The sequence below is a fragment of the Danio aesculapii genome, chromosome 13 (assembly GCF_903798145.1).
Source record: "Danio aesculapii chromosome 13, fDanAes4.1, whole genome shotgun sequence".
NCBI lineage: Eukaryota > Metazoa > Chordata > Actinopteri > Cypriniformes > Danionidae > Danio > Danio aesculapii.
In genome coordinates, this window is record NC_079447.1 from 34,396,277 (window position 1) to 34,409,963 (window position 13,687).

General features: G+C 36.2%; 1 protein-coding gene across 1 annotated transcript in view; it reads right to left on the minus strand.

The window, feature by feature from the left end:
- Positions 1–13,687, minus strand: part of nsd2 (nuclear receptor binding SET domain protein 2) — a 37,827-nt gene that overhangs the window by 12,946 nt on the left and 11,194 nt on the right. Inside the window, exons 5-18 of the mRNA XM_056470825.1 lie at positions 11,826–12,290; positions 11,649–11,717; positions 11,396–11,567; positions 11,169–11,228; positions 10,923–11,032; positions 9,561–9,657; positions 9,342–9,454; positions 6,650–6,742; positions 6,445–6,568; positions 6,159–6,359; positions 3,369–3,548; positions 3,058–3,214; positions 504–706; positions 319–422 (exon numbers count right to left, since the gene is read on the minus strand). Of these exons, the coding sequence (XP_056326800.1) occupies positions 319–422; positions 504–706; positions 3,058–3,214; positions 3,369–3,548; positions 6,159–6,359; positions 6,445–6,568; positions 6,650–6,742; positions 9,342–9,454; positions 9,561–9,657; positions 10,923–11,032; positions 11,169–11,228; positions 11,396–11,567; positions 11,649–11,717; positions 11,826–12,290 (2,148 nt within the window). The remainder of the gene's footprint in view (positions 1–318; positions 423–503; positions 707–3,057; positions 3,215–3,368; positions 3,549–6,158; positions 6,360–6,444; positions 6,569–6,649; positions 6,743–9,341; positions 9,455–9,560; positions 9,658–10,922; positions 11,033–11,168; positions 11,229–11,395; positions 11,568–11,648; positions 11,718–11,825; positions 12,291–13,687) is intronic.

A 13,687-nucleotide genomic window follows, 5' to 3' on the forward strand; every position in this document is an offset into this window, starting at 1 on the left:
TGGCAAAAGCTCACGGTTCTCAGTGCAACAAATACTGGAAGAAAATGAAATTTAATCTTTAATCTTTAAGACCTTACTGTCCTCAAAGTTTGATAAAAATATAAAATAATTGTTTTTACTTAATATTTTGAAATGAAACAAGTTATATTTAAAAATATATTTAAAACAAAAACATTAAAAAAAAAAAAAAAAAAGGAAATGGATAATGAAATTAATCAATTTGATTGTAAAAAAAAACAAGCCATCAGAATAAATAAGGAATGGTGCATCACTACAAACTTCCAATCATGAGAATCTTGCATAAGGATTGCAGTGTACCTTGATGTATTTGAATGGAGGAGGCTTCTTGTTGTTTTCATGAGCCTCTTTTGCCTCTCTCTCCATCTCAATCTCCTTAAAGCGAGTTTCAGCATCCAGCAGGGCTGCACAATAGGAACCATTACACAACTGTTTTTACAATACTGATAAAAATACGATGATAAAACAAGACAAATTATTTTTACCATTCTTAAAGACCTTCCCAATGCCAGTCTGCTGGTATTTGCTTCCTCTGTCTCCCTCCATGTAAGGAAAAACTCGGCCCTGATGCGTCCAGAAATAGTCTTTAGAGCCAAAGAAGAAGACGGGGAACTCTCCGATCTCGTGACGCAGGTGCTGGATGTTGGTTGGGATGTTCTTAGGATGACGGATCTCTGCAGGCCACCATCTAGTTTCAAATCAAGCCAAAAAGGTAAGGACAGGAAAAATTGCCTTTGTAGCTCACAGCTTTAGTTTTACATAGAAAACTATATGAAAATGATATACACTTCCTACATGAGGACTTTTATTTTGACAGCACTTTTATAAAGTCAGCAGATTTATGATATGGATGTATAATACCCACAAATGTTGATTTCAGTTAGAACTGCACTTCCGTTTTTACTATAAACTACTATATATTTACTATTTTCAGCGTTTGTATTATTTTTTTTTACTTGTTAACTGAAGATATTATAGGTAAAGATCGCAGACCTTGAGAGTTATACTTTATATTGCATCATCAGAATTGACCAATGGTAGTTTAAAAAAAATGAATATGGCCGGATTGTCAAAATTATGGTATTCTTGTTTGTTTGTTTTTATTTTATGTATTTAAGTATATTGTGGTCTTGAGCAGATTATTTAAAACAACAAATTAGTTTCTTTTTTTTTTCTTGGAAAAATATAAAAATAAATGTTACGGTTGCAAAGTTATGGTTTTCAGAGAGCTTTCTCATTATCAGTCAAGCACTAAGGCAATGCAAACCTTGAAGCCCTAACGACTTGGTTTAAGGCAGGGTCACCAATAGGCATGGGACAATAACAGTTTTCAAGTTATACTGCGGTTTGGAAAAGGTCAAGGTTTTAAAACCAACAACATTTTCTGCAATACCGTTCCTATGGTATGTGTAAGATTTTTTTATTTACATTTTATTTTTTTAGGACAACAGTATCTCCAGCAGAGAATATCCAAAGATGACTATTTAGCCTGACATGTTTACTGTTCCAAAATATTATAAATCTTTCAAAAAAACAGTTGCTTTCAAAGGGGAAAAAGTTTTTGTTTTTATTTACTCAGACATTTAAAAAGAATATATTTTAGAGCAGTAATCACAACACCGTGAAACAGTGATATTTTTATCCAAAGGTTATTATACCATCAGAATCTTATACTGGCTTATGCCTAGTCACCAATACTCCAGTTTGTGGAGAGCTACCTTCCTGCAGAATTCAGCTTCAACCGTAATCAAACACACCTGAAACAATTAATTAGGACCTGAAACAGCACTTGATAATTACAGACAGGTGTGTTTGGTCAGGGTTGCAACTGAAATCAATAGTAAAGTAGCTCTCCAGGAACAGCGTTGGTAACCCCTGGTTAAAGGTAACCACAGAGCATTGTTTTGTGGTTTGTTACAGGTGCAATATATAAAAAAAAGGCCTCAGAGAAATAGATATGGCATAAGAGGACCCATCTTACCATCATAGAGAAATCTTATGCCCAATCAAAATCTAGTAACTAATAGCACTCTAGCTACATCAACCAACCAAAATCTTCAAATAGAGCTACAATAAACAAATGAAAATAGACTATAAACAAAGAATTCTGATTATTAAAGTGCAGTTTCCACTAGTGTGTTTTTACTTAAAAAAAAAAATTAATGTTTTGTTACGGTTATACCTAGCATCCACACTACCTCAACATCTTTGACCCATGAAATAAATCTAAGTATTTTGAAAATACTGAAGACTCCACTGTAGTAAATGCTGGTGTTCCATTTTTTTGTTGAGGCGTGGTTATGGATAATTGCTCTGAGACTGCTCTTCTGGACTATTATTTCCCATCACTCCTCATTGCTGCTCTCATATGACTATAACACAACCGATACATTACAAGTATGAAATTCGTCAAAACATGTACATGGCCAATGATCATGAAACGGTTTTTCTGCAAGGTTTCTGCTCTAAGCCAAATGACAAATTCCCTGACTTGCACGGACTAAAAAGCTGAATTTCCATGACACAGAAACTGAAAATTCTGACCACACTGAAAAATATCCGTAAACTAACCATTTTCTATATTTTTAAATTCATGTTTTTTTTTACCCCTATTTATGCTTTTTAATTGCATTGTGGAATCTTGATCTTAAACAAAAGATAATTTTGTGTATTTTTCACAGGAGAAAAACATAGGGAAGGCCATAATATTGCCACAAATTTGAGAAAAATCACACTCAAAAAATAGGCTGTAAAAATAAAAAATGAAATTTTGCACAAAATCTGGGGAAAATTGGTTGAGTTAATATAATAGTTTTTACAAATTTAAGTTTATTGAACATAAAACAATTAAGTTGTCCCTCAAAAAAGTACCAAGAATTATGTTGTTTTAACATTTTAAATAAACAAAAAAATTTAACATTTTAAATAAACAAAAAATTGCAAAAATAATATTTTGAGTGTATAGACAAGGGGCTTTTCATTTTTCATAAGTGTAAACGTCACCCAAATTAAGCTTAAGATGTGTGTCAGATGACAAACCTGTAGTTCCCCAGTTTGACCCAGATGACATCCCTGTATTTAGGTTTCTTCCCTGAGCGGCAGTCATTACAGAACCAGCTGCCATCAGGCATAGCGATGTTCAGACAATCAGGGTGAAACGCTGCTGGACAAGACTCGCAACACAGCAGACGGCCACCTTGAATAACACAAGTATACATTTCTAGAACGCCAGCATGATCACAGGAAATCAACAGCCTTTAAATTGCAATACTTAAACGTATTACTCTGAAAGCACTAAAAAGGGAACCAAACAGAGCTTGTGTCTTGAATAATTGAAGTGAATGTCATACCTTTTGAGCAGATAAAGCACCAGCTGACATTGACATGCGAATGGTGACTGTAGCCTTTCTTAGCCCTGAAGTGGTTTGTGCACACAATGGCAGAGGAAGAGATCATCTCACTGCCTGCAGCCACACACAGGTCTCCCACATGATAGGCCACAGGACACCGCAAACATCGCATCATCTTTCCTGTAAAGAGAAATATAGTATATGCCATAACACCAACACCCTTCTTTGCCATGATACCAATTACTTCTGAAATAGCTTAAATTAATTCATTGGTAAAACGTTTTAAGTTGTGCTATGTCTAAATTAAATGACATTAAATAAAAGTCTTCACTTTTGAACTATGCACTTAAAGAGCTTAGGTAGTTAGCTTCCTGCGGTCTTGCTCATTTATGTACTATTAATGATCTCTTAGAGAAAATATAATTCCCAGAAAAGAACTACAAAGTACTTACAGCAGGTATTTTTGTAATTAAATGTGCGATGTTAAAACATTTATGTACACAGTAAGTGTGTTGCATCAAATTCTTCATTTGAAGGATACTGTATTGTAACTAAAGACACTTGAAACAAAATAAAAAACTGGGATATCACAGAAACACCAAAAACAACAAAACACGCACGCACACACAAATTGAAAAACAAGACCGTCATCATACTCTTATCCATAAATACATAACTGTTATGATGACAATATTTTTGCAGGTTTTATGGAGGTGGATGGAAGACCAACTAAAGGAATTTTTTCCTTTATGTTCTCCGAACGTAAATGTCTCAAGACGACAAAATGAATTGCATTAGCTTTACCATCCTTAAAGAGACATGCATTTTATTTATAGTATTCTCTGGCTCACAGAGAATCCTATTCTAATCCTTTGCTTAATTTATTATTAAAACAACCCCTAAAACTGACTCGGACTACTTAATATAATAAAATATGGTAAATGAATATTTGCCGTTTGAGAATTCACTTAATAAGAATCCAAATAAATAGCAGTAGGGTCTTTGATTACTCTTTAGAGCAGGGGTGTCAGACTAATATTGACTGAGGGCCACTTTAGCATTATGGCTATCCTCATTATGGCCAGTTATAACTGTCACTGTATAAATGTCATTACTTTTTAACAAGGTATAATAATTGTCTGAATTATTAATGACTGTTAAGTTGACTTTGGGTTTGATATATCACTTTCTGTATCGTTTAGATATACAATTGAGTCATGTGACCACAGTGTTCAAATGAACTCCAGACGCACCTGAACTTTGTTACCCACATAGGTGCTGTTTAATTGAATAGCCATGTCAGGCTTTTTCATTTTCTCCTTTCTTTGAGTGCCTTGGACTTACGATATCTTCATTTGTTTATGAACCCCTTACCCAAACAGCACTGACACATGAAATACACTTTAAGCCTTTTTGGTTGATTTTGAATTTAAATAATTGTCTCTTTTTTAATTATAGCATATTAAAGTAACAAATAAATGCATGTATTTGCATTAATGTAAAATGAATATTAATTATCTGGGTTATGTTAACATGAATCATTTTAACAGTTTAAGAAACTCACATTACTCCAAAGTAAATAACAAAGAGCATCAGACACAAGACACTTCTTTTCTCCAAAACTGTCACATTTGAGAAAACAAATATGGAACAAAAAATATATATATATTTTGAGCTGACCAATGGGACATTTGCAAATGTTAAACAAATCTTGCTTAGTGGAACGCTAATGCGGAAACACTGCCATCTAGAGACAGCAAGTTGCAAAACAAACAAGCATTATGGGAGATGTAGTTTACGGTCAATATACACGATAAAATTATTATATTATATTGCTGGATTGGCACCAAACACAAAGCACTGCCACACTGGCTTCAAGTAACTAGCAGGAAGCTTTTCACCCCACACAAAGCTGAATATCTTAAACTTGCGCAAAACATGCAACTGAAGCAAATGCTGTGCATTTGCAGCAAACGTCCAATGACTTTGTCAGGGATTCTGCTAGTTTCACCAAGTCAATTTTAAGATCATTATGAATAAAATTTCAGGCTTATAGATAACAGGGACAAGGATTTTTTCTAATGTCCCCGTTGGGCCAATGGAAAAGATTTTTTTTCTTAGCCACACATTTTAAACAATGTGTCAAAATTCTAGTTGTATACATACACATTTTTTAAAACATAACTTAAAATAAAATATACAAGTTGACAACTATAATAAACTAAATGTATTCACAAGGCTCAGTGTCCTCACCAGGTAGCTATTAATACATGGAGAACTTTTAAACCAATGTTATTCTAAAAAAAAAAGATAGTTAAACTATATTGTGAAATACAATTAATAAATAAAATGTTTGGTGAAAGTTTGAGATATATTGTTGGTGATTGGATGGGTATCGGCCCGATTTGAGTAACTTTACAAGGAAGAGGGAAAATTAGGACCTGTTTAAAATGAGTTACGACCTACAACACAATATTTCAGTGAATTTAAGACTTTTTAAGCCCCAATATTTAGTTTTTTGGAATTTAAGACCCAGTGGACACCCTGTTTGTATATAACCTACCCACACAAATACTTAAATTTACATTTGTTGCCATTCATATGACCTCAAAAGCAATTTTAAGTTTGACAAGCGCTGTATTGTTTGGTCTAACTGTATACTATCCTAGCCTTGTCATGCCCCCTTTTTTAAGACGCCTCTCAGTTTTAGAAGCACTGGTTTTACCACAAATTATTCGGAGTGGTTACTGTATTATTGTCATTGACTTGAAGTGAATGCGTTTTCAGTACCTTTGGTGGCCTTGCCGGTGGCGCGTCCGCTGTAGTGGCAGCTGAGGCAGGTGTGCAGTGGGCAACGGAAGCCTCGGTTTTCAAACACGGTCAGAGCACTCAACCGCACACAGGCCTCATGATAGAAACGGCCACAGTGGAGCGCACAGCAGCGCCGCACCTCTCCTTCAGACTTCTTACAGGTGAAACACACATGTACACCTGAAAGTAAAAGTAAATTTAGCCCACAATAGTGAGAAAGCGTTGCTAAACATAAAATTATTAACATGATATAAGTATAACTCACCTGTGCTGCAGGCGGTGCACAGGACCTTTTCTGCTGACCGTTCTACTCCGATACAATGCAGGTGATATGTGCCATAGCACTGCCCCGCACACGTCACAAGATCCTCCCCGGTCTGCTCACACACCTGTGGAAGAGCAACACACTCACAAGTCATGGCTGTGCAGCACAAGAGATTAACAATTATTTGCAAGGATGGTTCACTCACCAGACACACGCTCTCTTTCTTGGCACCTGGAGTGCGTTCGGTCTTCTTTGAATGATGTGACTCGTCGGTACTGTCACTGGGAGAATCGGGTCTCTGAAATGTAATTTTTAGAATACATTAGGGATGTTTACAGTGATCTCTCGCTATAGCGCGGTTCACCTTTTGTGGCCTCACAATTTTGCAGAATAGTTTTTTTTTACAGTGCATTGTGTTCTGCGTCCTGATTGGCTGTAGACCATTGTCAATCATTCTGCTATGTGTCTCCTGTAGAGCACAGAATGTGTTCAGCTTGCCATATGAACATAAAATCTTCGATCGCTAGCAGTGTGAGTTCCAACAAGGGTGAAAAAGTGTGCAGCAAGACCATGGTGAAGGGGGGGGGGGGGGGGGGGGTGTCACACACCCGATGCGCCGCACCATGCATTTTAGAATTGTAAACATAGGCTTATATCAGGGTTCGCACACCAGTGTTTCTTCTAACTGTCACATGCAACCCACTTAAGGATGCTGTCTGCTTGAGTTTTGTGAATCAGTGACTGCAGGAAAAAAAAACATTACGCTGGATGTCAGCATTATCCACAAAAATGATAAAAAGCTTTATGAACCTTTTGCTGACAAGGATGAATGTTTGCACCTGACAACAGCTTTTGATCTTTGATCTCATTCTATAATACTGGACTTATTGTTCTACTAAAGTTTAAACTTTGAGAGTGTTTAAACAAGAGAGAAAAAAGTGAAAATGTTAATGCCTGACTGAGTGTATAAAGTCTGCAAAACTGTAAAAAAAATAAAGCGGACTACTTCACAGATTGCGGGTAAGTTTAGTTTATTTATTTATTCATTTATAAAGCACAAAAAACAACTGTTGTTGATCATTGTGCTGTACAAACCTAAAAACAAATTTTATTTGTAGAACGTAACTCTCACTAATAACAAGGGACCACTGTATTGGCATTTTGTTTTTTTGGCCGCAAAGAGAACAAATGTATAAAAAATAATAATAATAAATCAATAAACACTTCAGTTTTCAGACGCAAGAGAAAAATGGCCAAAAATATGAACCAAATGCAAATAATCAAATAAAAGGCTATGCAGCACACCACTGCGCAGCTTTGTTTAGCGCGCTGGTTTCACTCTATCTTAAGACATCGTCACTGTGTGGGTGTGAAGCTGTGCTCAATATTCCGCTCTATGGATATTCTGCTCATGTACCCATATACAGTGCTCAGCATATAAAAGTACACCCCTCACAAATGTATCTTATAAATTCATATTTTTAATAGGAAGCTATACAATATTATATTTGTGCATATACATTAGATTAGTCAGTACTAAAAGCCAAAACTGGAGCTTATCGAACAAAATAACTCATGAAAACGGTTCAAAAACTAGTACACCCAAATTTATGTTATAGAAAAATATTAAATACAAAATTAAGAGGAAAAATCAAGCAAAAAAAAAAAAAAAATAATAATAATAATAAAAAAGATTTTTTATTTTGTAGGTTTAATTTAATTGTATTATCTTTCAATTTCTAATCATGTTTGGTGACAAATATTATTTTAATAAATATATCTGTATAATGAATCTGTTTTGTTTAAACCCACCAAAATACATTGCATATATTCACTGAGAAATGGATACAAATATTCAATCATGCTGAGCACTGTACATATCCATGCACATACCAGTCTAAAACAAAGTGCTAACCGGAAATTTCCAATGCGGCTTACGACGATTTTACTGTGCAATTATAGTAGGAACACTGTTAAAATGACACCTTTTGTTCACTGATCTGCTCCCCACTGGGGAAGTTCTATCTGATTTTGCATAGACCTGAATAAAGATAGATATTGGTATTTAATCGCAAAACAGTGGTGGCCAACATTAATAGAACTGAAAATATTTTTCTTTTTTGCCTCCAAAACATGAATTTATTTCATAATGTTAATCAAAATAGGAAGATGGTTGCTCTGAGCAAAACATTAGATCGTATGGTTTTTACATTGGGTATGTCCACCTGTCCAATTACAGCAGCTCATCTTCTGGTGGAGTGCTAATATGAGAACTCCAATATTAATGTTTTCCCATATCTGACAATGATTACACAAGCTACTTTTACGAAAGGACATGATTCTGTGACAGCGGCATGGCCAGTGGCATTGACAGTAAAATGGGCCTAGCTGCTTTTAGTTAAGAAAACTCCTTATGATATCTTCTATCGTTCACAGAGACTGATGACTATGGATATGTAGGACAGAACAACTGTAAAGGTAAACAAAACTACTGAAACCTCAAAAATATGCCAAGTGTTCTAATCATTTTGACCGCTGTACACATGTCTGATTTAATGCTACTTTCAATACAATTGTTATTTTGTTTGTGCGTTTAAAAAAATCTTTATAATTTAAGTTTATGAGTTAAAATACTTCAAATTACTTTCCTTTTTTCAGTTTTGCCAAATGCATTAGGAATTTTTGATTTAGGCCAAGAATATTAATTTCGGTGAATCCCTAGATTATATTTTCTTACAGTACATATTGCAGATGAAATTAACACAAACCATTTACTACAGTTTCAAACAAAGTCTTCAAACCCAGAGACACTGGGTGCCACATCTCACACAATGAATTGTCAGGTTTCAAGTATGATATTTCAGGTATTGGAATACGATCACCAAGTACACACACACCTCCAGCTCAGGGTAAGATGATGGGCGGCACTTTTTGGAAGCAGGAAACGATTGTCTGCCCGACTCCTCTTTCCGCTTCCGGCCACGTTTGGCTTTAGGAGGAGGTTCCTCTACTGAAAAAACACAGCAAATCAGAACATTTAAATACAGATCAACGAAACTAATTATGAATAGGCACGAAACCATTTTCTTGTAGCTCATAATAGTTTGCAGATTTACTTGAGGCTTTTTTAGATTGTTTCCTATTTTCATCCCTGTCTGTTTTCCGCCTCCTCCCCCTGGGTGCAGGAACAGCAGCCGCTGCAGATGATGCTGCCTAATGACAGAAAAGAGAGAGAATTTTTTAAACATCAATTAATGAAATATTTTTTAATGATCTATTTAATAACTTTTTTCCACCTTAAACCATTAATGCTAAAATTTGAGTTCAGACTAAAGCAGGGGTGCTCAAACTACTACTTATGAAGGGCCAAAAACCAAACTTAACTAAGTAAATATATTAAGCTGTATTAAAGTTTCCATGAATAATTTCCTTGTTTATTTAAAAATAAATAGAAAACATTACTTTAATCATAATAACTAATCCATTGTATTTTGTTTTTACATTTTATAATGAACCTATAATAATGAAAACATAAGAACTTCAGAACTATGCTCCATCTGCTGAGCAACAGTTATGTTCATTAAAAAAAAAATGGATTCATTTTCAACAATTAATTGAAACATTTAATTCCAGTTTTTGTAGCTTAAAAATAAAACTAATAAAAGAAAGCTCATGTTAAATTAGAAATGACAATGTGAATTAAAAGCATTAACCACAACCCTCCCAAAACTCTCAGATGAGATGGCAGGCCAAATCAAAGGTTACAATGAGCCAACTTTGGCCCAGGAGCCATAGTTTGGACATCACTGGACTAAAGCATGAAATATCTTTCATATCCTACCCAGTGTTGGGCACGTTCCTTTAAAAAAGTAATTAGTTATAGTTACTTCTCACATAGTTACAAAAAATAAACATAAAACATTGTACACTAATCTACACTGTTTTAATGTTGTTATAGGACAATGTGAGAGACAACCATCAAATTTAACATATCATTATAAATATTATCATTATTATAGTAAAAACACAACAGATGGTTTCCAACTTTAAGAGAAGGTAGTGCCTATATTTCCAATTTGATTTCCTGGTTGTTGGTCTGCGCGACTGAAAGTGCATGTGTTTGTGTGTGAACACCCGCACAACTCTGCCTCTGATTGACAAACGATAGAAATGTTCTCGAAGCCAATAATCACATTCTCAGTTACACTACTTCACAAATACACCAATCATAATCACTGGTTGGTTATGTGTCCGGCCCCAGCCCCAAACATAGACACCCCAGAGAAAGAGAGGTCCTATGGCTGAGATGCTGTTCACATGAAAACCGCTTCAATGTTCTCAATTACAATACTGCACATTTTATTGTCAGTAAGGGCAACGGCGTTGTAACGGGGGAAACAGTAACTCATTTGATTACTCTTTATTGAATAAAGTATCGCCGTTTATTTAAAGCGCTGTTATTCCATCACTGATCCTACCTTTGGGCCTTTCCACTTTTTAAACCCCTTTTCAAGCTTGCTTTTCTTCTTAGGCTGCAATGTCACATCCTCCTTTGGCTCTCGTGAACGTTTGTAGACCTTTTTCATTCCTGTATGAAGCAGTAAGAAAACAAGTTTACACCTTGAATGATTTAGAACCGCAAACTCAAGGTTAGATCTTTTTCCAGTTCATTTACCTTTTCAACAACTGAAATGTTGTGACTAATAATGAAACAACCCACACACCTTTAGAAGTGGCATCCTCCTTCTCCCAGAGTTTTGTGCTTGGTGCAGATACCTTTACTTCTGAAAAAAAGAAACAAGAACTAAAACACATTCAACAGCAGACCTTTTCTTTTAAACGCATAGAAAAGTTCGTATTATTTATTTCTTTATATTTGGTATTCTAATTGTTGTATAAATTAATGCCAATCCTCATTAAAATAGTGAGGTAATTTTAGTACATGTCTCACCTGAAAGTCCTGCACTAGTAGACACCGTGTTTAACGTGTCACAGATACTGACTCCGGCTTTAATTTTCCTATTCTTCACCGAATTTGGTGCTGCAGGAAACTTCTGCCTGATATGTCTTGGTTTCTTTTGAGAGGCTTTTGGCTGAAGGTCCAAATCAATACAAAGCACATCCTGCATATATGGAAAGTTAAACTTGAGTGATAATAAAAAAAATCATTACAGCAAAAACACCACAGAGGAGATAAAACATACTTTTTTCCTGTAAGGCCGTTTCCCAGCATTTGTCTTTCCTTTCTTCTTGCGCTCTGTAGTGCCCTCACACTGCATCAGAATCATCAATGTCAAAAGATTAGAAACATAGCATCTCTATCCTGAGAATGTAATTAAAATCCTACACAGATGAACAAAGGCAATCATATTAGCTGCTACCTGAACAGCAGACTCAGTCAGAGGCATCTGTTTTGCAGAGGAAGCTTCAGTCACGATCCACTCTATTGTCGAGCCGCGCTGTTTGCGGCGATTCGTCTTCACTGACGGTTTACGTGCTTTCCTGGGGAGGGTGGTTTTCCCTGAAGAAGTGCTGCTGTCTATGGGGTTGGAGAAGAGGATTGGGATGGTGGAGGTTGTTGAGGAGTTGGTAGGGCTGGAATGAGTGGAGTCAGGTGGAGTGAGGCTGACAAGCTCCTGAGGCTCTCTCTGCTCTGGCTCTTCCTGCGGTCCCTGATTGCGTTGCTCCTCAAGCACTTGAAGCATATGAGGGCTGAGCTGGGCTTTGCCATCTTCATAAACAAAGCTGAATTTGGCCAGCCGCTCCTCTGTTAGCAGGTTCAAAGCTTCTTTTGCCTGTAACACACCTATTTCCCACTTTTGCCGAAACTTACGAGGAACTGCCCGCTGTAGAGAGCACATTAAAAAGTCTGAGACCAAAGAATTTCATTACAGTGGTAACAAAAAACATTCTATATACAGAACAGTGTTCAGCATATATAAGTACACCCCTCACAAATCTATCTTTTAAATTCATATTTTTAAAAGGAAGCCATACAATATTATATTTGTGCATCTACATTAAATTAGTCAGTACTGAAGCCAAATCTGGAACTTATCTTAAAGAAGAAATGAAGCACTCCGTCAAGTTTACATTATTTTGTACATTGGATTCCACTTTAATGAAAATATATTAAACTCGATTAATGTAAACATTTAGCAGAAAACAGCATGTTTTACTATAGATTTTAGACCTAGGGTGCCGCCATCTTGGAATATCGCTGTGTCTGACGTCACGGGGTTGGTTCCTTTCCCTCAGCTGAACAGATACAGTGGAAGTAAAGGACTGAACAGCCTAATTTAACCCAATGCGTGATGTTGTGGACATGGAGCTAGTGCAAATACAAGCATCAGATGCGCGTCTAATATAAAAATATACATTTATACTATTTTTCTCTAACCCCCCCCCCCCCCCCCCCCCCCCCAATTTAATTACCGATCATTTGATGCGCTTTGGTCCACTCTCTGTATTAATCTGCCTGACTGCCTGTCTGGGTTTCAACCATGGTAGTAACGGACTGAACACGGAGACTCGACAGCCTAATTTAACCCAATGCATGAAGTTGTGGACGTGCAGCAGATACAAGAATTTAAGTGTCTTAAGTTGTGTATTTCTCTTTTGTTAATACCTTTCATTTGATGCGCTTTGGTCCACTTTCTCACACTGCTCCAGCGCTGCCTGATGAAGGAATTTATATTCAGACAGATGCGATAATTAAAATGATACATCTCTTCACGCTTTGTGTGTGTCAGTTGTCTGTGTGGATTATGTCAAGACATATTCCATCTTCAAGTCCATTAATTCGATCTGTCAATATGTGTGAAGGATGTAAAAACCTGCCATATAAAAAAACGCGCCGATCTTAGTTTGGTCTGAACAAGAGCAGAGGTGAGCAGCTGTAGTAGTGAAAAACGAATGTACACGCCTTCAGTAGCTGACCTTGTTGAAACCATAGTTGAAACCCAGACAGGCAGATTAATACAGATTGAAGCAATGTGCATCAAATGATCGGTAATTAAAAGGGGGAAAAAAAATAGAATAAATATATATTTTTTTATATTAGACACGCATCTGTTGATTGCATCTGCACCAGCTCTAAGTCCACAACTTCACGCATTGGGTTAAATTAGGCTGTTCAGTCTCCGTGTTCAGTCCTTTACTTCCACTGCATCCGTTCAGCCGAGAGAACGGAACCAACCCCGTGACGTTAGAAACTGCGATATTCCAAGATGGCGGCACCCCA